Genomic DNA, 23,765 nt, shown 5'->3' with positions numbered 1-23,765 from the left:
AACATACAACATAGGTGAAACACTTTGTTTTGAGGTTTATTTTCTTCCTTTAGTTTAGTCAACAAAAGTCTATGGTTAGGTTTAGAAAAAAAACATCATGGTTTTGCTTCAAATTTGTACATTTGTTGTCACGTGACATACGTCATGTGGAATACATCACCACTGTAGCATGCTACACATACTAGCACACTTTGTTATTACAATGATTCCACTGACTTTTGGTTTCACACGGGAAACGAGCAGCGGGTTCCCAGGTGAAAGTCCGTAGTTTGTTTGACCCATCCACCTCCCCTCCTACCCACCCTATATGGACTTTCTCGCTCTTTATACTACAGTTGTTGCCAGTGTTATTAACAATCTGCTGCTGGCTGGTGTGTTTCATGCAGTTGCATCTGCGGTATTTGATGAATTGGAAGTGACAAAGGGCTGAATAAATAGTTATAAATGTATGAAAATGGCCCACAGCTTTACTGTTGTGGTTCACCTTCATTGTTCTCATCAGCTGCATTCTTGGCCACAGCAGGCAGCTGTTTTCAGCAAAACAACTTAACAAACCAACTGTATACTACCTGCTAAGCACGAAAGGGCAGACAGGCAAAGTTAGCACTTAGCTGGTGAACATAGTGAAGCATTTAGCAGCTTAAGAGCCAGATGTGTCCCACTGGAGTGGGTGGAAACCAGATCAGGGATAAATGACTATTGGACTGACACTCAACAATCTGCCATAAACATGACTCCAAATGAATGCTAATGCTGCTCAGTAACCGATAGTTACATAATCATTTGCCAGTTTGCTAATGTGTTAGTCATATAAACTAAAAACCAGGAGGAGATTGAGATGTTTTGGCTTCATTTTTGGGGAGCCGTCATGCCGTCCATCTTTATAGACAGTCATTGAGCTGTTCTGGAGGTTCAATCACATTGCATGATGCTGATGCATGCGTGATGATGAGTTAGAGTTTGCCCAGCTGTCATAGTATATGTCAAGTGTACATGTTCAAATTTTCTGAGCACTTTAAAGTCTTCTCAGTTCTAAAGTCCAAGCTTGACAAATATTAGTGAACTTCAGCTGATGAGGATCATGTAATATGATCAAAAGCTCCAGAACAGTTACTACAGTGAATGGACCTGGTGTGCAAAACTGTTTCCTCAACGACAACGTCTCAAGAATGAACTTAAAACCTTTGAATTTCTTTGCTTTTGTGTTGCAGGAGGGCACATCAAAGTTCGCCAACCTCGACAACAGAATCAACAACAAATATCTCAATAGGGTAAGTAGAGCCGAAGTAAAGACTAACGTGAAACGGGGGGCAATGGAGGTTTAGCTTTGTGGGAGGCGGCTTGTTTCTGGAAGTCCACTGTGTTTAACTGTGAGGTTAGGGAAAATGAATTCCCCCTGCAAAGACTGCTATTGCACAGGTCAGCACTTGGGTGCAAATGGCTGAAATTGTGTCTCTTAAAACACCCGGCCGTGCTTAGTCTGAGTTCACATTCACAGTTTAACATTTGTAAATTATTCTCTGTGGAGTGTCAAACCATTTGGGGTTACATCGTCAAGACATTTCAGATAGTTTCAGTCACAGAGGAGTAACTTGAAAATGACCTCAACATTTGTCGCTGAGGCAAAAACCTCAGATCTTCAAGCACATTAAAAAAGAACAATTTTCAGTAACTTTACAGCCCACGTCTGGTGTGCATATCAATCGTTTTAGCCTGAAGGGCTGTACACCCCCACAGGCCTTTACGGGAGACCTTGGAAAATTTAGGAATGATGTAAGACCCTGCAAAAGTGTCATTAGTATTGTAAAAGTTAGGGGACAAAATGTGGCATAATATCTTTTGAAAAATGTTCTGTGGTAAAACTCGGATTCAGGTGTCTCTTCTGGACCTATGAATCTTATTTTATTGTACATAGTATATGCTCTGTCATAAATATTCAATGTAGGTTTAGTACGTCACAAATGTGAGTGGAACCTAGTGTTTTTCTTCAGTTAAAAACACTCAGTTATCATTAATAAAATGCTCTAGTTTTGCTAAGAGCTTAATAATGGATTTCAAACTAAAAGTATTAAAAAATACAGTTTTCCCACAAAGCGCTACATTCAAACATCGATACTGATGTCACTTTTGCTAAGCGGGGGGTGTTGCACTGGTTTGATGGAGGGTTGTAAGGGGATCGACCGGCATGCAGCAGCGAAGTGGAACAGAGGGCTGTCGTGTGTGTGATGTGCTGAATCCTGAGCCATCGTTTGAAAAATAGCTGCGGGCTGCTGCTCTGAAATCCCTCGCTGTGTGGGCTCTTTACGATGTCAATGGAAACCTCTGGGGAACTGATAAAACTTTTTTTTTTCTTCACACAGTCCAACGCCCAGGGCACTGTGCCCTACCTGGGCATCTTCCTCACAGACCTCACCATGCTGGACACGGCAGTCAAAGACAGGCTGGATGTAAGTTCCTTTCATCTCTATCAAGGGGAAAGTTGGTCACAACCCCTGGAAGTTGCGCAGTATTTTACAGTTATCACACTGGCATAACACATCCTGTCACTCCCTTTGCAGAACGGCTACATCAACTTTGACAAAAGGAGAAGGGTGAGTGTTGCAATACTTATCAGTTTGAGGGATAAAAGGTTCAAATTTTGCTTTTAAAATAAGAGACGTTTGCATTTAGCTGAAGCTCTCACCCAAGCAAATAGTAGCAAGGTGTGTGTAAGAATTGTAGCCCCCTGACAAAAATCTTGTGACCCTGCAAAGATCCTGTTACACAGAAGAAGAGCTGCACAAAGAGGAGAGATATGTGGGATAATTTTTGTAGATAAGAGCATATTAGTGTGAGCAGAGGTAACACAATATCTGAGAGAGGAAATGATTGAGTGGAGGGTGCCGTGAGGTGCAAGATGAAAAAAAAAAAAACTGACACAGTAATACGAGCTCAGCCAACATGGGTGTTTTTTTCATTATGAAACTTTGTGGTGTTTTGCTTCTTTGTTAACAGGAATTTGAGGTTTTAGCTCAAATCCGGCTCCTGCAGTCTTCCTGCAAAAACTGTGTCTTCACCGCTGACGAGTCGTTCATACAGTGGTATCAGAGTGTACCAAAGCTAACAGAGGAGGAAAGGTTCATATCTATACTTTGATTTTTAATGCATTCCGTTGTATCTGTAGGACGACGGCTGTTTTAAATATTCGATGATGTCTATTTCAGTTACAGACTGTCCAGTGAAATTGAAGCGCCCAGTGAGCCGAGCCCCCGTGGCCTTACTCCAACAGTCATCATCACACAGTGCCCAGAGTAAGCTACACTGAATGCTCTTACACATACACACTCACACATAACAGCCACATGACACACATTCACACAATTCAAAGTATGCAGACAAGGGTTTAGGTTAGTAGTTCAGGCTGTGGGGGGACGTTGAGTTCACAAGGAGCACTAATCAGACTGTGAAAACAGTTGCATGATATCTTCTGTGGCTATAAAGGAGCTTGTCCTTAATGCTGTATATCTCTGATTGGGCTTGAGGCTTCAATTTTTAAATCAGACAGCCAGTGTTAAACAGGAGGTGTGGAGTGTGGCACATGCAGACATTTACCAGGCAGGAAGAGTCTCATGAAAGATGCTATAATATTTCATTATGGAAAATTTGTGATTCTGGTTCTTTGATGTTGATATTTGATATTTATTTTAAATGTGTAAAATAAAGACATGAAGTAATATTTACTAATAATAAAAAGCATAATGAAAAGTAGTTGTCAGTGTAGAGTTACTTTGATTTACACATTTGAAAAGGAGTGGGAGGAAGTATGAACTTATTAAATCCCACCTCTTCTCCATAAGTCATTGAGTGAAATGACACAGACAGCTTCCTTGTATCCTCCTGAGACCCTGTGTCCTCATATAAGGACGTCACATTTTGGGTTTACTTGACCTTTTACTTCGTTCTACTTAACTTAGACCTGTCATCCTCGTTCGTGGACACTGTTTTGTGTCATCTAGTGGTAGTAAGAGCACAATACACTAATCCATGTAAAAACAAGATGGCTGACATCTCTGCCAAGTCAGTTTACAGCTGATCCTGACACAGAAGTGGACAAGGTCCAAAACCTGATCACATTTTATGGTTAAAACTTGTTTATGATTAATAATGTTTGTAGTTTGATGTGGCAACGACTTTGATCAATTTTAGCCACAGTAACAAGCTAAGATGCTGTTAATTAGGAAGTAGTCATTTGAGGACATTAGGACTTTATTATTGTTCTCGTTTAGGGACGTTGAGACTTAGTTATTGCCTCGTTCACTTTATTACAGTCTCGTCTGAGGACATCAGGACTTATTATCGTTGACCACATTTAGTATTTTATACTTATCGGGTCCTAGTCTGAGTGGGCAGAAGTTTGCTGCATAGATCAGCCTCTCATTGGGCGGAAACGAGCCACCCGCTGAAGTCCCGCCCTACCACCTCCGGTTGTGTAGCAGTTTTCAACCGTTTTCAACACGTCCTTTACTAACTTTTGCGGTGTTTGGTCTTGCGGGGATGTAGCCATTTTTCTGCCATGGTTTGCGTCCTGTAGGCGATATTTTTGTGGGCGTGTTACACCTAAACCTGTTTCCCCCCCGGCAATATTTTTGCAGTCGCACTGTTGCTGTGGCACCGCCCAGAACGATTGTGATTGGTTGAAAGAAATACAAGCAGCCGGGGCGTTTTTTTCTCCAATCTGAAAGTGAGAGTCGGCCCAGCCAGACCTTTCTTTTCTTGAGAAAGGTCTGGAGAGCGAGACTAATCGGGTCCTAATAGCTAGGAGAAATTGAGTGTGCATACAAAACAAAAGCTGGGCTCTCAGGAGGACGTAGATAAACCTATACCTAAGACTTTTCTATATATAGATATTATAATAATAATAAATGAAATAATGATTAATACTTATTTACATATGAATACATTGTTAATTATAAAAAATAGAATATATAAACATATACATATACATACACATTCATACAAGTGTGATACTAAATCACCAAAATATCACCACAGTAGTGAGTTAATGATGGAACAACAAAATGAGTGTACAATAATGTTGATAATTAAGACAAATTCATTGGTTCAAGCTTCTCAAGCGTCAGTTTTTGCTGCTTTTCATATTGTTGTAAATGGAATACTTTCATATTGAATCAAACCAAGCAATTTGAAGGTGTCACCGCAGCCTTTTTCACAAATGTTCTTACATTTTTTTGATGAAATGATTATTAAAAAAATATGTGTTTAAGAAAGTAATTAATAATAAAAACAAGTAGTTTCAGCTCTAATTTGAATGTGTTTGTGTCGACAGCCTCAGTACCTCTCGGACGAGCCTGACTGGCGACAGTGAAAGTCTCTTTGACTTCCAGACACCTGTCAATAATCTGCTCTCAAAACTCACCAAGGTAATATAGTTTTACTCGTGCTTTTAGGCCATGCTTGCATTTATATTGGCTTGTTTTACAGATGAGGTTTTTGTCTGTCAAACATCGTTGGACTGAACTTGATATTATGCCAGAGAAACAATCACTTCCTTGGTTATAATGAGCAAGGTTGCTTTACCTTCTGTTGCAGCATATGAGATCTCCGTCTGTGTCCTGCCTGGATGTTGACACATCTACTTCGACCAATGAATCCACCCCTGCCTCACTGACTCCATCCACTCCAACAAAATCACACCGCCGATCAGTCTCTTGTGGCAGCAACCCCACCAATAACGCCAAAGGGTCAGGGCCCGACATGCGAATCATCAGGATACGGATGGACCTGCAGGATGGAAACCTGTACCGAAGCATACTGGTACTAATTCAAACCATTTGAGTCTAATTTACAGCAGCAGTGAGACTGTAGAAAATGCTTTGTCCTAAATTATCTGTGACATGCTGCACTTACAGCCTTTCCTCTTATCTGCAAGGATCCTGTAATGATAGTCATCAGGATCAGATCCTCAGGATACAATGGACCCGGGATATCATTAGCGCACATCAAGCTGTCCTGGTGTCATTGTTATTCTCCTCTCTCCCCTCAGGTTACAAGCAATGACAAGACTCCCACTGTGATCAGCTCGGCCTTAGAAAAGCACAATCAGGACCCCAAACAGACGTCCAGATATGAGCTGATCCAACTTCTGCCTGAAGGAAAAGGTAAAGACGAGTCTCCGGTGCAGAAAAAAATAGACCTATTGGAAATAGACATTGCATTCCTGGACCAGTTTCAGCAGTAGGTGGCATGTTAATGTTATCAAATTGAGACTGTCTGTCTGCAGCTAATCTCACAAACTACTGGACCCATCAGCCTAATATTTTATGTGCACATTTATGACTGAATGCTCAAAGACCTCTCATGGTTGCAGTTATTTTATTGACTGTTTTATACTGTCACTGACTGCTGACTCCTCACTCCTCTTAACTGACCGATAGGGCTGCACGTTTTCTGGAAATCAGCTCGGCTATGCGCCAAGCCTTACCCAGTCTTTAACAGACCAAATTTTGGCATTCGTCATGGCTCAAAAACTGATCTCCATAGAATAGTTTGGTAATTGTTTTTGTTATCTTCGCCGCCATCTTGACTGTAAGGGAGCCAAGAAGGACAATTCCACTGGGCGTAGCTGCACTACATTCCAGGTGCAATGGCTGCAACCAGTGGAATTGTCCTTCTTGGATTCCTTACAGTCAAGATGGCGGCGAAGATAACAAAAACAATTACTGAACTATTCTATGGACATCAGTTTCTGAGCAATGACGAAGGCCAAAATTTGGCCTGTAAAACTAGGTAAGACTTGTAAGTGTTGTTGCGTTGCTGCAGCGTGTCACACCACAGCGTGAGCGTTTCAGAAGCGGAGCGTAGTAGTTAACTTCAGGTTTTTAGTGTTGCACAAGGCAGCAGTGGAGAAGCTTTATCGACCTCTGATGTGTTTATTTGTCTTTCGTCTTCCCAGAACTGGTCATCCCTGCCACAGGAAACGTCTTCTACGCCATGACATCAGCAAGTGTTGACTTCCTGCTGAGGAGGAAAGGGGGCAACACTCCTCTGGGCTCACAGCCAATCAACACAGAGACGAGCGCCACTTTTCCTCGAATCAAGGCCAAGGGGAGGAGACTGGTCAGGACATTATTTTGACGTGAGAGTTTCCTCAGCCGACTTTGTCCACAGTGACGGATTTTTTTCCTCACAGACAGTAAATGTGGCCTTCTACACATGCCTTCCTCCCACGCTCCTTCAAAATTTGTTCTACCAAAACACCAAAACTAGGACCAAGTCTTCATCAGTGACTCCAGAACAGGTTTCGTCAAACATTTCATACCTCCAGCTGCCCTGCTGCACTCACCAGAGCCGTCTGCTGCTGAAGAACAGTGTCAGCTTTCCTCTTTCCTGAGCAGTATGCATCACTACTTTACACCCGGAGGAAGAGCAATGGAAGCCTTTAACTGGTGCTGGCTCTCGAGTCCCAGTCAGGTAGCACTCGATGCATTTAATTTATTCCAAACCAACAAGTAACGTCTGTTTTGATTGCTGATAACCACCAGGAAGTCCCTTGTTGTTGTGTGCCTCAGTCGTGATGCTTAATTGGTCAGAAATTCTCTTTTCAACCTGCGATGCTGTTGAAGGATTTAGGACAGTGTTCTGGGATAATGAAATCTGAATATACAAAGCCTGTCAGATCTGGTTCTGCGAAACAGCACACAAGAGGAAGACCCAAAGATACAGTACAAGTGCATCACTGTAGCAAAAACACTGGAGCTTGTCAAATGAGACATATATGTTTTGTATATATTTATATATTTTGTACGTCTGTATGATGTCAACGTTGTGTTTACACTGGTGAGGAGCTCTAGGTCCATGTGTCCGAATTGTCGAATTCAGAAAAAATGCATCAAGGTTTCCACTTTAAGCAGGACAGCAGGTGTCTACAGACAGTGAGAGTCATCATTTCAGCTCTGACTCATACAGATATTCATTTCAATATAAACTTAAAGCTGCATTAATCAATATTTTTTTATCAACAATGAATTAAATTATTATTCATATTGTAATAGAGGCTGCTTGTATTGACTAACCTACAAAGAATAATCGACTCTTTAGCGCTGTTGAGTATTTTGGCCTGTTTCAGATAAAATTTAGATGGCTCGTTCTTACAGCTTTTATCAACCCTGTTTTCAGAAGTAGATGTGTTTTTTAAAAACCCACAGTGTGTGCTGCCTGCCCAACAACAACCAGCAGACACACAGAGTTAGCCACTAGCTGATAGAAAAAGTCAAATATGGAAGCAAAAAACATGCATGAATATTTGCATTTCAACAGCCACTGAGTACTTAATGTTGGAATTTAAACACCGCTGAATTCATATCATTGAATTTTTTAAAAAAAAATTGAAACTTTGTAGCTGAATTTATTTGTGCTGAATTCACCATTTGAAATTATAATATGAATTTTACTAATTTGCAAAAAAAAAAAAAAAAAAGATGGGTTTTTTTGTGTGTGTGTGTGTTCACAAATTCAGATCCAAAAATTTAAGTTTCATAATTTCAGAAAATGGATTTTGGCTGCTCAAATTCTATTGGTCAAATTCTCATCTTAATATTCAAGTTGAAAAAAAATTCAAATAGAATACTGGTCAAATTGATTGGTCAAAACATTCATGGTCAAAACATTCAGGCTCGATTGCCTCTCCTGTCCTGGTTTGACTCGATGTTGCTGTTTTTTTTTTTGTTGTTTTTTTGTTTTTTTAATTTTACATCTGAACTGACAAATGAAATTTGAGCAGCCTAAATGTATTTTTTTATTTTATTTTATTTATTTATTTTTGGGTAATTCTGAGACTCGAATTTTTGAATCTGAATTTATGAACACTGAACAAAAAATCAGTTTCAGCTTTTGAAGCTGCAAATCGAGACATTTTATATTTTAATTTAAAGATAAAGATAAATTCAGAGCAAATTTAGACACATGGTTTTCAAAAATAAAACAACTGAATGTTGTGAATTCTGTGGTGTTTAAATCACAGTGTTAAGTGAGGAAAAAACCCCAATATCAAGTATTCAGTGGCTGTTAAACTTCAAATACTTTTCTCTTATTTGCTTTCATATCAAACATCTAGCTGCTAAAGAGCCAGATATTTTTCTCAGGAGTTTCAAACTAGCCCCAAAAGGCACTTACTTCATCAGCTGGACAGAAATACACCTCCATATAAATACTTCCTCTTCAGCTGGATGTGTATGTAGGCAGCTGTTCTTCTGACCCCTAGTGGCCAAAAATGGATTATTGCAGCTTTAAAAAAAAAAACAAAACCTCACCTTAAAGCACTTTTAAAGCTTGTGGCTTTGCTTCAGTTTATCACTGCTGCACCAAAACCATAAAGAAAACCGTACAGAAAATTAAAACAATACACCACCATTATTACGTTTAAGGTTTTTCCAGGTTTGATTTTTTTTTTTAACAGAGCATAAGCTAAACTTAATTTATGCATATATTTACGCAGCTCAGCAGGACACAGCTTCACTACTGTTTACTTACAGGTGAAAGCCTCAGCTCCAACTTTATGTTATGAACGAACATGTTAACTTCTATGTAGGTTTAAAACAAGTCTGGACTTTGACGAAGTCTTGTGACCTCTGGTTGCGCCTGCTCAGTGCTGGTGAGGCCTCTTTACTGGCTGAGGCACGAGCATAGCAGGACCAGGGAGAGGATTCTGGGTAATACTAGATGACGTGTGCTAGAGTTATGCTGCGCTACTGATTGTTTTAGTGCCTTTCTCTACGGGATGCTCATCTTTCCTCATGTTTGCATTAGAATGTATACAATACACATGAAAGAGACACAGTCACCTGCCGTGCTGTGTGGTCTCACATCAAAGATATTTATGCACTACATACAGGATGTCCTATTTTTGTCTTAATAAATTTACTTTTATATGAATTTTATTGCTTTTGACTGATGTGCTGTAATCTACATTCAATGCAGATATTTTCCATGCTGCTGAATATCCCATAAATAGAATTAAAGCTGTCTGTATGTGTCAAATACACACATATATATTTTCTCATGAATAAGGTGAACAAGGAAAGGTGAATATACATCTGCGAGACAAACATACACCTCTGTTTTAATCTTTTTATTCAGATTCAAGATAGCCAGCATCTTCATCTTCTAGCAAAATGAATGAATGTATGTGGAAATGTGATGAAAATATCAATTCTAAGGCATCTAACAAAAAAAGAGAAGCACATTTGTTATTCATAAACATTCATAACAATCCAGTTAATTACACAAGAATTCATAAAACAAACTATTAAAGCATTCCTCACACCTGAATGTTGTCAGTGTCTGTAGTTTAATATTGTCAGTGAAATATGATGTGTGCTGAATGTTACATAGTGTTGCCCGGGTCAGACCTTTCAATCCGCCCACTCCACTGAGTTGACTGAATCATCCTGGCTTCGTGACTTAAAACAGCAAGTTCTCGGTTGAAATAAAAAAACAATCCAATGAGCACCATGGGCGGAGCTAAAGATCAGGCTAGCGGTCAGGAATTATGAATCAGGGGACGAAAGTTTCCAAATTGGGCCCCGAAATTGGGCACCACCAACAGTGGCGCAGAGATCGTTGCATGGGGCCTTGGGGTCACGGATGTATAAGAAGAACTGGATACAGCATTGGAAGTGGGGCCCCATTCATCCCTATGAAAGCTGCTCAGTGGCACATGAAGCCCAAACAGTTTGACTTCCCTAGGTGTAAAATTACCCGGCACTTCCACACCTCAAGGCCCATAGATCAAGTGCACCAAGTGCCTAACTTCCTGTTTAGCACTCCACAAACTTAAATAATATTTAAAAAATAACTTAATTAGGCAGCTTTTACAGATTTTAAAAATGTTATCAGACCAAACCGATTGAAATTGTGATATTCAAATGATATTCAAATGAGTTATTTTGCATGGGTTATGAAGTAAAAAAGGTTATCCACTGGATTAAAGCATCGCTTTCACAATGTAAGTCTATGGGGAAACGTCTTTTTGGGCCCCATGGCATCACAGGACGGACCCAGAAGTTGTAGTTCCATGGTTTGGCCACTGTGTCAAATGTCTTCAAGGTCCAATGCTGTTTCTGGGCGGCTGCTTCGGCCGAGATCATCGTCTGTTATCTTTGGCCCTCCCTGACGACAAGCCTGCTAATGATTAGCCAATCAGCGCCATGGGTGGGACTAACACCACTGTCAAGCCATTGTCAAGCCGGAACCAATGAGAGGGAATAACCGCAATAGCAATCACTATAGACAAGACGGACGCTGCCTTTGAGGCTGCTCTAAACCAATACGTCTTCTCTATTTTGCCTGACATCGTAGTTTGTGTTTCCTTCCCTCCACTTTACTTTAAAAACCCATTAAAACCAGAATGTTCAGTTCATCACCAGTGTGAACTTACAGTGACGTTAGATTCAAGTGGATAATTCATTCTCTAGTGATTAGTTACCTCCCTCAGAGAAATCAGTTAGAGTGGACACATTGTCAGACTGAAGATGGAAGCAGAGTGTAATGAGTTGACAGTTCTGTCTGATATCAGGCAAACACACAGTAGTGCAATTAATCCCACAATGTTCATACCTTTAAAACCTCATACAATCCATTGTCAACCAGCAAAGCTTGACGCGCCCTCTGAGATCATACCCACAGATCATCTAATATTGATTTAAACAGAAAAAGTCCAAGTTAGTGAGGCAGTACTTGAATACAGTTTATAACACTGTCTCTTCAGTTTCAGTTAAAAGAGTACCCTGCAGTTATAAAGACACTTGAACAAACGCTTTCATTTAAAGTGCCACTTTGAGGTTTTTGTGTTTTTCAAAATGAACACCATACTTCCCATAAAGCCCTCCACTTTCTGTCAGATTTGACTACTTGTCCTCCTCCAGCATTGTTCTGAATGCATTTCGTTTGGAGAGGAGGATGTAACAGCCCCTGATACCAGCCGATAATCATTCTGAACAAGTAAATGAACAAGTAAAAAGGTTTCTGTGCCTTAAAGGCCCCCAAAACATATTTCCTCAATCAGCCTCTTACTGTTCGAGTGAGGTCCCACATGAACACATTATTCTCCTCCAAAGTTGGATCAGTTTTAGTTATTTAATTTGAGAGGTTTCTGATTTTTTTTCTCCTGTAGTCACCAGACTATCACAGGGCTGACACATAGAGACAGACAACCATTAACACTTACAGGCAATTTAGAGTCACCAATTAACCTGCATGTCTTTGGACTGTGGGAGGAAGCCGGAGTACCTGGAGAAAACCCACGCTCACACAGGGAGAACATGCAAAATCCACACAGAGGGGTTCACCCACCCTGCGTTGGAAACAAGACACCCTCTTGCTTTGAGGCGACAATGCTAACCACTGCACCACTGTGTCACCCTAGTTAACTATAGTCTATTAATTATAATTGAGTATAATTGACTAGTTAATTATAGTCAATTATAATTAATAGTCAAAAACTCCACAGGGAACCTTTCTGAAAATGACTGACGCCTCAAAACTATCACAAAAGTGTATGATTCTAGAAAAGAAATTTTAAATGCTGAACATGCGCAATTTCAATTCAATTTCACCAGGCATTAAAAGAAATATACACACTGTACCAAATATGTGCAGACATTTCACTTGCTGAATAATATCTCAGTCTTATCAACCCATGACGGTCCTTAAGCCCAGTTAAACCTACTGGCTCCAGCAGGGTGTCAACACTGGATTGTTCCTCCTCCACAAGCCTCACACTCCAGTGCTGCTGTCCTGTAAGCCTTCCACACCACTGGGTCCTGCAGACACACCGTGCCACCACCTCGCGTCTCTTCCGCCTGGTTCCGGTTTATGTCTCCCACACACACCCAGCCTCCTCCGGCCCCTGACCCGGCCGCCGCCGTGGGGCTGGCAGCCCACTTGGAGTGGTCCTGGCTGGCCTTAAAGGCGAACGTTTGTCCAGGGTTGATGAGAGTGATGTCCAAGACCTTCCAGCCCTGTGAGCAGTCTGAGGGGAGGATGCCTGTGGAGTGAATCCAGAACTGGACGAGGAGGTCTGACTGGAGGGTGGGGGCCACCCAGGAGTGGTACAGGTCTGATGAGACAATGAGGGAAGATAGATGGGAACATGTTTTTATTATCTTATTACCTGGAAACTGGTCTTAGGTTAAAAAAAAGTACAGAGGACACATTATTATCATGCTCACAGTGGCTCATTTATATCCCCAAAGAAAGTCAAGGTGAAGCTGACAGAAGATGAACAAACTTCAAACTACTTTTATTTCTCCAAGGTCGTACCATTGTCAAAAGAGGCTCCTTTGGCAAAGCTGATAAAGTTGGTGCCATCCTTTGAGGTCAGAGTCACGCTGCGATTGGAAACAGGTTTGATATGTGGAAAGATGTGACCAGACAGATGTTTTTTCCCACAGACAGCAGCCAGTGCAGGCACCAGGGACGCCAAGGACTCAGGGACATCGCAGTCGTACACATTAGGCTGATTGATCTGAAGCTGCTCTCCTGTGGTGCAAAACAAATTAGATTTAAGGCAAACAGTGCTAACGGCAGTCCAAAACCACTTTGTTCGTTAAGTACAGTAAATGAACAGCACTGTCTTGGTGACATTGGTGCAGAGGTGTATCAATAACGTGCACTGGGACATTGTGCACCTCAACAGACAACAGAGGGACAATATTTTAACTTCTTTTTTTCAAACTTCCTTTTTGACGTAAAGGTCTATCACATTCTGCAAGTTGTTCCTTTATTGGCCCATATCATACAAACCACATATACAGACTTTGTTGTTGTCATTAAATACAGTGTAATGCTGTTGCTTAACTTTAATTCTAACCTCAACACATTATGCACTTCTGCTTATTGTCCATTAGACAAGAGCTCCATTAGGGCTGCAACTGACAGTTACTTTCATTATTGATAAACCAATCCATTATTTTATGCTTATCTAATTCTGGATGTCAGCTAATAGTGAAAAATTGCCATCACAATATCCCCGAGTCCAGGGTGATGAAAAATGATCACAAAATTGTGCATAGACATTCACATTGGTTGGGTTTTAAGTGAAATATTTCTACAACTATATAAATGGATTGCCATTAAATTTGGTTCAGACGTTAATAATAACATTTCCATCATCTTCAGCTCTTCTTTGCGTTAAATGTTAGCATGTTAACAAGCAAAACTAATATGTTGAACGTGGTACCTGCTAAACATCAGCATGTTAGCACTGTCACTGCAAGCATGTTAGCATGCTGACACATTGCTGAGCCAGACTACAATCTCTCAAAGCTGCTAGCATGGCAACCAAATCAACAGGAAAAATATTGACATTGACAGAATATTACTTTTCAGCAAATCACAGATGCATTACATTTGCATATCATTATGTGGTGGATATGCTGAAACTTTACATTTCAACATTTCTATAGTTAATGTGTGGTTGGGTTTAGACACAACAACCACTTGGTTATGGTTAGGGAAAGGTCAAGTTTTGGCTTAAAATGTCGCTTTTGGAGGCACAATCCCTGCTGGGAAAGCAATGATGTCTCCGTAAAAAACAACTGTTTTTCTTAGTAATATCCCTACTGGCAAAACAACAACCGGTCACTAAAAACCACCCGCGTTTGTTGCCAAAAAATCAGATGGAAAAACAGTGACAGGTTGCTAAAAAAAAACACCTATGTTTGCTGCCTAAAGGCTGCAGAAAAAACAGCAATGGGTTGCAACAAAAAACCCACGTTTGGTGCTTGAAAAGCCATTAGAATAACGGCTACAGAACTCTATAAAACACCCATGTTTGTTGCCTAAAATGCAGCTGGAAAAACAGTGGCTGGTCACTACAAAACACCCATGTCTGCTGCCTAAAGGCTGCATGAAAAATAGCAGTGGGTTGCAACAAAACACCCACATTTGGTGTTTGAAAAGCCACCAGAAAAACAGCTACTGATCTCTTGAAAACACTCACGTTTGTTGCCTAAAAAGCTGCTGGAAAAACAGTGATGGCTGGCAACAAAACACCCACATTTGCTGCCAAATGGCTGCAGGAAAAACAGGAATGGGTTGCAACAAAACACCCATGTTTGGTGCTTAACAAGCTGCTGGAAACACAGCAAAAAACCCTGACCGGTTGTGTTGTTTGTTGGTCTCAAACAGTGGCCTTTAGCATGGTTCACTGTCTGCCTATGTGTCACGCCATGACAAAGTCAGCAAGTATACTACACCACTTTAGATATGTTGATATAGTATGTAAGAAATGTGCAAATGTAGCGTATTTGTATTTTGCAGAAACATACAATGCTGAAATTTTCTTCTGCCGACGGTGCTGAGCATGGCTGTAGTGCTGCCAATGAATTACTTTTAATCAACCATTAAAATTGTAGTTGATTAAGCCTACATCAAGCTTTATATATCAGCTTATAGACTCAGCACAAATTCTACCCATTAAACATAAGTAGTTGTGCTAATCTAATGAGTAATTAAGCTAATTAAAACAGAAACAAACAATATTTCTGACAACATACGAGTTTACACAAATTAGATCATTTAGGTAGTATTTATCAACTTGGTAAAAAAAAAATATCTTTAGATATATTAGGGTCAAATCTCAGTCTCCTCTCATTAATGTGCACATTCATGCTGCAAGGTGCTGTAAAATGAAACGTGGCACCTTCTGCTGTTTCACAAAGCGTTATCTGCTGTGTACCCACATCACCCCGGACACCGTCACATTCTCAGCATCCCAGCTGGAGAGGTGAGAATCTGATGGAGCAAATGCATGCCGCAGTGTGAAGGCCAATATCTCTATGGTAACACACCTCAATCTAATTACATTACCCCAGGCACTGCCATAGCAACTGTGCCAACTGCTGGGTCTGCCAGGGAACTGCACAGGCAGCGCGGCGACATGGTGATGACACCTGTTTACGCTGATTATCCGGGATCTGCATTATCTTGTTTTTGTTGTGTCAATACCTGACTGGATTATTAAATGCTGGGGGACAAGGCAATAATGACTGAGGAAATCCTTTCCAAGATGAGACAGTAGGACAAATATTTAGGGTTTCAGGGGAATTATAATATTCCTGGGAAAATCTTAGAAACAGCGTTCACACCCTCGTGGGAAACTAAACTGAAACATGTTGAAACCTGTCTTCATGAAGCAGCTCTTTAAGACAGAGTTAGACAAGGGAAACTCTGATATATGATATGTCATTAAAGGTTTAATAGACTTTCCTCACTGAAGAACTTCCATTATATTGGCAGGGAATTACATGATTGGCCAGTATGATAACCTGTAATTTAAATTTTAATTAAATGGCCAAATATATCAGCAAACCAATATGTCAATCTAATTATATTTGTCATCTTGCAGACTTTGTTTACAACCTTTACAGCATTACAAAGCCTACAACAACTGGAATTTTTAATCTGTTTAGCTATGAGATATGAGGTTTAAAATACATTCCTTCTTAATTAAGGCATATTTATTCATTAATATATATATCAGCAGACAGAAGGAAGAGAATGGATCTTTATTAGCTCCCACCTCTCATACTGTAATTGTGATCTAATACCATCATCCACTTAAACGTCATCACAAAGTGTTAAGTGCATTTTTATAACAGCTCTGCCCGTGCTATTACGGCCACATGGCAGCGCTCCAGTCTTACCGATGGTCTGGAAGCGGTCGAGTGGGAAGGTGATGCAGATAAAGTTTTGTCCGTTTTTCACACCACTGTCTGGGTAGTAATACTGTCCTGTCTGTCGTACCGGGGGGAAGTGAGGGGTGCTGTGGACCAACCAGAAGCCCTGGTTTTTATCCAGCAGGACGACACCTGAGGAACAGAGAGATTAAAACTGTCTTTAAAGTTTTCTCATCTGATGGTTACAGTCAACAAGCAAATAAAATCTAACCAAACTCAACTATCCTCCTTTTTTTCTAGGGGAGCTGCAGCTTCAGGTTCATCACTACCAGCAACCTCTGTCACATTGTTCTCACATTGTCATTTGATAAACTGTCATGATAAAAAATATCAGTTTATTTTGGATACTTTAATTCTTTTTCCCTTATTGCAATTATGGTCTTGTGCTTTTTTTATTTAAAGTCTGTGCATATTCACCCATATTTCCATACAGGATGTAATGAATGCAGGGTTCCTACATCTTAAGGCAAGTTTAAGTTTTTTTCAGACTTTTTTTAATGCCTCTCAGCTCTGCTTTTCCTGGCAATTTCCCCACTGGCAAAACAGTGATGGATCACTACACACTTAGTATCTATAAAGCCGTTGGAAAAGCAGCAACAGTCCGCTTTAAAAGACAGTTTGGTGCCTTAAAAGCAGTTGGAAATATCGGGACAGGTCACTACAAAACACCCACGTTTGCTGCCTGAAGGCTGCAGGAAAAACAGCAATGGGTTGCAACAAGTTTGGTGCTTGAAAAGCTGGTGAAAAACAGTGACGAGCCTCTAGAAAGCACTCTTTTGGCTGTCTTGTGAAGTATGTAAATTGGATTAGCATTTGTTTTAAAAGTATTTACCCATAATTCCATACAGGATGTAATGAATGCAGGGTTTCTACAGATTAAGGAAAGTTTAAGTCAAGACTTTTTTTAGACTTTTTAATGCCTCTCAGAGTGAAATTTAAGACCAATGTTACAAAAAAAACTTTAAAAAACCCCCAAAAACCATGAGCTGGCATCAGTTACTTAGAGTTAGGGTCAATTTTGCCAAAATGTTTGTTGTGACACAAAACATGACTTGACAACTTTATGCATAAAATACACTAAGCCTAATATGCGTGGCCTTTTACCCGTTCAGCCATACCACAAAATCTTGGTTAAATGGCCAAATTTGGTTGTTTGCCTTTCCCCATGTCAGTCGGCGTACAGTAACAGCTAGACAGTGGATCCTCTGCTCTAAACACCTCAGATGGAAACAAAATATGAGCTGTAGGTTCCACCATCCTGATCTGCGTGACGTTAATGCCAGAGGGATTTGGTAAATTATTGAAAAACAAATAGACGTTACCAATTATTTTGAGATTTTACAATGAAATGTCATAAAAATAATCCCACATCCCATATCTTAGCATTTTTAAGACTTCTGTAAGATTCATTCATTTTCAGTAACCGCTTATTCAGTTGGGGGTCGCAGGGGTGCTGGAGCCTATCCCAGCTGACACAAGGTGAGAGGCAGGGTACACCCTGGACAGGTCACCAGACTATCACAGGGCTGACACATAGAGACAACCATTCACACTCACATTCACACCTACGGAGAATTTAGAGTCACCAATTAACCTGCATGTCTTTGGACTGTGGGAGGAAGCCAGAGAAAATCCATGCTGACACAGGGAGAACATGCAAACGCCGCACAAAAGGCTCCTCCACCCCGGGGTTCGAATCCTCGCACCCCGGCTTAAATCCAGGAACCCTCTTGATGTGAGGTAAAAATGTTTTAATTCCAATTAAAGAGTTATTTTTAGAGTATTTCAATGCCTTTAAAGACTTTTTAAGGATCTGCAAGAAGAGGTCTTACATTGTATACAGTGCTGCAATAGACTTTGATGGCATTTCTGCTTTGACATCATTGATACACCATACAAGAACGCCTATATTTGCTGATCTTGAACATAAAGTCAAATTTCTTGCAGTCTACTGGAGCTGGTACGCTGTGGTGTTCACCTTTTGTGTGCCCTCCTCTTCCTCCACTTTTGTCAAGTGGCTTCTGGTCATTGTAAAGGATGTACGCTACTTCTGTGTTCTGTGGAGAGGAGAGAGTTTTTATTACTGAAACTAGAAACCATCATACTTGGGCACACAAGAAACACAGGCACGCATACACATCGACTGAGAAACAAAATCAAACAGCATAACATTGTTAAGCTGAGGTATAAAATCATAGCGTTTTGTATAATCGTGCTGTCCAAACTACTTCACAGCTGTTCAGAGGCAGACTAACCGCTTAGAAATGAAAAAGTAATTTTCAGTTCTCATTCTCAGTTTCTTAATCTGATCTAATAATGTCAAGTGGTTACAGCAGACACTTCTTTAAAAAAAAGCTTACCACTGCATTTAAGTCTTGTATAAAATGAGAAGTCTTGTGACTGCAGTGAAACAGCAGAAACAGGCAAAAATGAGTTACGTCTGCTGATGTCTGAAGAAACTATCAGTATTTTCTACTGATACTTATTTTTTAAGGACATCATCAGCATTGTAGAAAGCCGTCAAATGAGGGAATTTTACATTAATCATGCAGATGTGTCATACGTTAATAATAAGGAAGTGAAAACTCTATAAAAACTCTGTCACATGTGGAAGAATGCTGACTTTCACCTGGGTTACTTCCCAGACAATTTAGTCTAACTCTCAGTAAAACAAAACTGACCTCACTAAGTTTAGCTTCAGTCTTTGTTCCCTTATTGTCACAGACAAAAAGACACCTGGCGGCTGACCTTTCCTTGTGAGTACAGCTGTCCAACTGTCCTGCCCAGAGCTCCCGTGGTGTCGTTCACTGTCCCCTTTCCAGGACTCCACCCTTCACTCCCTTTGTCCATCAGTAAATACATCTCACCCCCATGGAGATCTTTTCTGCCATCTTTAGGCAGCTTGTACATATAAAACCTGACATGGAAAATTAGACAGTGAGTGCATCTGGGAGACAGAGAGATGAAAGCAGCTGATTTTTTCCACACAATAATGGGCTTAAAACAAACCATAAAGTGTGTTTTTATTAGTTTGCTTTGTCCAGGACTGTTATCAATGAATTACCAATCAACAGCATCTCCCTGGTCGTTGTAGCAGGTGATTGGTGAGGTGTCGCCCCCAAGTGACAAACAGAAGATCAGCAGGGATAGGAGCAGCAGCATCTAAGAGGAAGATGCAAACTTTTATTAATCTTTACAGGTTAAAAATAAACAAAAACATTACAGTTACAAGGATACCTGTAAGTACTTGTTGGAGTATTTAATGGGTTTTTACTTTTTGTGGTGTTTTTGGATTGCTGTTACAACATTTGGTCTTTTAGTCTCAATAGAATATTGATATTCTGGTCCAGTTCAATAGTGGAAGATGTTCTTTGGTCTTCTACATAAGTAAAAGTACTGATAAAACCATGCAAAACATACTCTGTTACAAGTAAAAGTCCTGCATTCAAAGTTTTACTTGAGTGGAGCTACAAAAGCACTGGCAGCAAAATGTACTGAAGTACCAAAAGTAATCATCATACAGAATTACTCATTTCAAAATAATGAATAATAATAATAATATAATTTGATTATAATTGCTGATGCATTCATGTGTAACATTCACAATAATGTTGCAACTGGTAATGATGAGGGTATTTACTGTTTTACATAATACTAGGTAGCTTCATCTAAATTAGACTTGCACCGATTTATCAGCTGTGCTCGGAACTGCCCGGTTTTCACATGATCGACCATGACCTGCCAATCAACTTCCCAGCAGGCTGCATGATTGACATTGTGTAACATCAGCAGCGCACACACAGGCACATGTGCAACTCACAGCTTGGACGATGTGAGTGAAACATGGGTGGCTTCTGACCTTAATCATTCAGGCACACACATCAAAAGAGAGAAGGAGAAAGTTGTTAATAGTCAGTGTTAAACTGAACTGCGGAGCTTTCACTGCTGCACTGTGCCGCATGCCGAAGATATAGAGATAGCCTATATTTACTTTTTTTGTGTTTTAAAGAAGTTACCCACAAATGCTATACACCAAAAATTATTATTTTACTTATCGATGTTTTTATTTATGTATGCCTTTTTTACTTAGCCTATTTATTTTAATACTGTAGGCCTACCTGAAGTTATATTTGGGCAAAAAGGAAAATGCTTCTTAACCTGTGTCACTGTTTTTGTCTGTTTGTTTGAGATGATTATTGAAAAGCTGGTTGTATCTTGGTTAAAATGTTCTGATAAAACAAAGACAGAAAGTATTGCAATATCTTTTGTGCTGTTGTAAAGTGTTTTGAAAAAATTTAAATCGGAATCGGCCATCCAAACGCAAATCGGAAATTGGTATCGGCCCAAAAAAATGTAATCGGTGCAAGTCTAAAAATAATATGCAGCAATCTACATCACAATCGAAAAAAAGTCTGATACAGGTTACATGACCAAAAAGGAGCAGGAGAACAGTCTTATTTTACCTCCCCTCTCTCAAAAACAGAAATAATTATAAGAAATAGATGGTCTGTCAGTTACAGTTAATAACCAATAGTTACACTTCAGAAAGAATCTGTAGCCATACACAATGTCCCCTTCAACAAGGGAACAGCATTTACATGACAGCTTGATAAAATCCAATTGTTCTTTCTTTATACATTTTCTAAAACTGAAAAATACTTAGACAACCCTTTAAATCACTCTGAAAGGAATTCCACAGTTTAATATCCACCACTGAAATAAATGGTGCTTACAGTGAAATTTCCTTCTATGCTTATCGTCCTCTGAAATAAAAACTTTTGTACATGTTCTGGTAACACTGTATTTTGCTCTACACATAATTTATAGTGTCTGTAATTCAACTAAATCATTCATTTTCAATAAACCTGGCTTGGTGTGTTGTCTTGGATCTACTTTATGAATAATTCTTAGTGCTCTCTTCTGTAAAGCTTCATATTTCTCATGTATGTGTTGCCCCACACCTTCACACAATAACTTAAGTATGGCAAAATAAATGAGCAGTACAAAATTCTCATTGCCCTGTGGTCTACCACATACTTTGCTTTGTTTAGAACAAAAATATTCTTACACACTTTTGTCTTTTGTCTAGATGATGCGAATCTGCAAAGTAACTAAAGTATCAAATAAATGTAGGGTAAAAAGGAGTAGGATTTAAAGTACAATATCTAAAGCATAAAGTATCCTTAAAATGGAAAGTAGTGTACAAGTATCTTGCAGCTGAAGGAATACCAGGGTACAGTACTTGAGTAAATGTAATGTTAACGCACTTAAGTTGGTCACATTTCAGCACTTGTCCAGTCTCAACAGACAAGTGCAAATTATCATCGTCACCATCTTAAAACTGTTGCAATTTCATCGACCAAAGTTTGACCAAATTCAAGTGAGATAATGAATCACAGTAGACAATACTGCAAGTCACACTGAGCTCGCTGCTAGCTGTCATGATCCCAAAGGGAAAGTAACGTCGCTAAAAGCACAAGTAAAGTTTAAATTAACCATTAACTACTTCTACCCACCTCTGGCACAGTGCTGTTTCCCTGTTTCACGTCCTCAATAGGTTATTATCTTGTTCTCTGTGAACTGTACTGTACTGTACTGTGCAGTAGTTCCCAGTCCCGAGCAACTTTCATCTTCATCTACATCCTTGTTTGGGTCTGGGACAACAACATCGGGATGACACGGTGACGTCACGGCTATGCTAGCGATAGCTAACACCGTCAAACGTCTTCAAAAACTATCGAAAAGACGCAACAAACACGAGCTAAGTAACTTCTGTTAGATGTGTAATCAGATTATTCGATGTAAGCGACGACAATTGACAAAAACTACGGCTAAACTCAACCTGAAATGCTCCGCAACTTCCTCGCGCCCGTCTTATCCTTCTTTAACAGTCCTCGGTTTCAGTCAAGTGATCAGTGACGTCACCCAATAGGCGGGGCTGGACGGTGAAAGCGGTCAAAGCGAAATTAATTTTAAAATGAATAAAAAGATAAATAATTAAAGAGTGAATAAAGAAAGAGTGATATTAATAGGCAGATATATAATAATGTTTTTATTAACCGTTTAAAATTGGTAGCCTTCTTATAAAGGCAGCAAATATATTTAAAGTTACTGTATATATTATAGTACAATAAATGACAACATGAAACAGATAACAAACATGATGTCAACATATCACATACACAGCAATGAATAAAAAAGTGCTAAATGAGATTTAGAAATCCAAAGGAGATTCATCAATATTCTACAGCCTATCTAAAAATATTTGACAAGTTTCATGCCTCCTAAATGAGACATTTTCAGTGCTTTCCCCCCTTATATAGTCTTGGCAGGGTGGAAAACCATAAACCTTCTCAATAAAGTTAAAGTAAACAGGTTGGAATAAGGATTTAACAGACTTAAACACTCCCAACTTTGTTTCCCTGAAATACTAGAAGGAACTTTCAATCAGCCATCTACACAAAATAAAGATAATAGTGACAAATGCATATTGACCCGGGCAGTATCTGGTCTTTGAAAGAAGGCCAAGGCCATACCAGGAAATTAAACAATGCATTGACCTAACCCTGGTATAAATAGGCTACATATTGCCACTGATGGATTGTTATCTGGCAGAGGCCCAGGAACCTAACTAGTTAGGGGCTCCCCCCTGCCTTCATCTGCAATATTAACACAACCAGGAAGAGACTGAGAATTACCACAAAATGATGCATAGAATCTGTGAAGAGACACTAAAATGAGACAAAAAGGTCAAATCAACCCCCCCATAGAGACACCAAACAACTGAAGACACAGAATGACCTTAAAGACACAGCCACCACGAAAAGGAGGCAAAACCACTACAGAGTATTATATCTTGTTCCTGTAGGAGAGTTGGTAGGCCCTTTTGCATATCTGTGCCCGAGGACCTGTTATCTCATAATCCACCCATGCATATTGCACATTTTCATTTGAAAAGTGGAACTTACATCTGGTTAGTTTCCTGTTGTTAAACTGTTTCACAATTTTGGTGTGGTGTCTAATGTGTGC

At 39.8% G+C, this 23,765-nt stretch overlaps 2 protein-coding genes across 5 annotated transcripts in view; one reads left to right on the top strand and one right to left on the bottom strand.

The window, feature by feature from the left end:
* Positions 1–9,930, top strand: part of rgl2 (ral guanine nucleotide dissociation stimulator-like 2) — a 48,160-nt gene extending 38,230 nt beyond the window's left edge. For all 4 annotated transcript variants that reach the window (XM_049583096.1, XM_049583098.1, XM_049583100.1 and 1 more), the window contains 9 exons: positions 1,212–1,271; positions 2,361–2,447; positions 2,559–2,591; positions 2,995–3,116; positions 3,204–3,290; positions 5,327–5,420; positions 5,590–5,814; positions 6,044–6,158; positions 6,953–9,930. In XM_049583096.1, the coding sequence (XP_049439053.1) occupies positions 1,212–1,271; positions 2,361–2,447; positions 2,559–2,591; positions 2,995–3,116; positions 3,204–3,290; positions 5,327–5,420; positions 5,590–5,814; positions 6,044–6,158; positions 6,953–7,134 (1,005 nt within the window). In that variant the 3' untranslated portion in view covers positions 7,135–9,930. The remainder of the gene's footprint in view (positions 1–1,211; positions 1,272–2,360; positions 2,448–2,558; positions 2,592–2,994; positions 3,117–3,203; positions 3,291–5,326; positions 5,421–5,589; positions 5,815–6,043; positions 6,159–6,952) is intronic.
* Positions 9,931–10,111: 181 nt separating this feature from the next.
* Positions 10,112–22,628, bottom strand: dnase2 (deoxyribonuclease II, lysosomal). The gene is made up of 7 exons (XM_049583101.1): positions 22,253–22,628; positions 19,801–19,898; positions 19,485–19,653; positions 18,715–18,793; positions 16,704–16,868; positions 13,318–13,536; positions 10,112–13,114 (listed from the first exon to the last, which is right to left on the bottom strand). Exons 2-7 carry the CDS (start codon positions 19,896–19,898, stop codon positions 12,741–12,743), a joined length of 1,104 nt encoding a protein of 367 aa, XP_049439058.1. The 5' UTR covers positions 22,253–22,628; the 3' UTR covers positions 10,112–12,740.
* Positions 22,629–23,765: the final 1,137 nt, after the last annotated feature.

Source organism: Epinephelus fuscoguttatus, linkage group LG8 (genome assembly GCF_011397635.1).
Source record: "Epinephelus fuscoguttatus linkage group LG8, E.fuscoguttatus.final_Chr_v1".
Classification (NCBI taxonomy): Eukaryota; Metazoa; Chordata; class Actinopteri; order Perciformes; family Serranidae; genus Epinephelus; species Epinephelus fuscoguttatus.
Note: the sequence above shows the minus strand (reverse complement) of the source record. Positions and strands in the feature narration are given on the sequence as shown.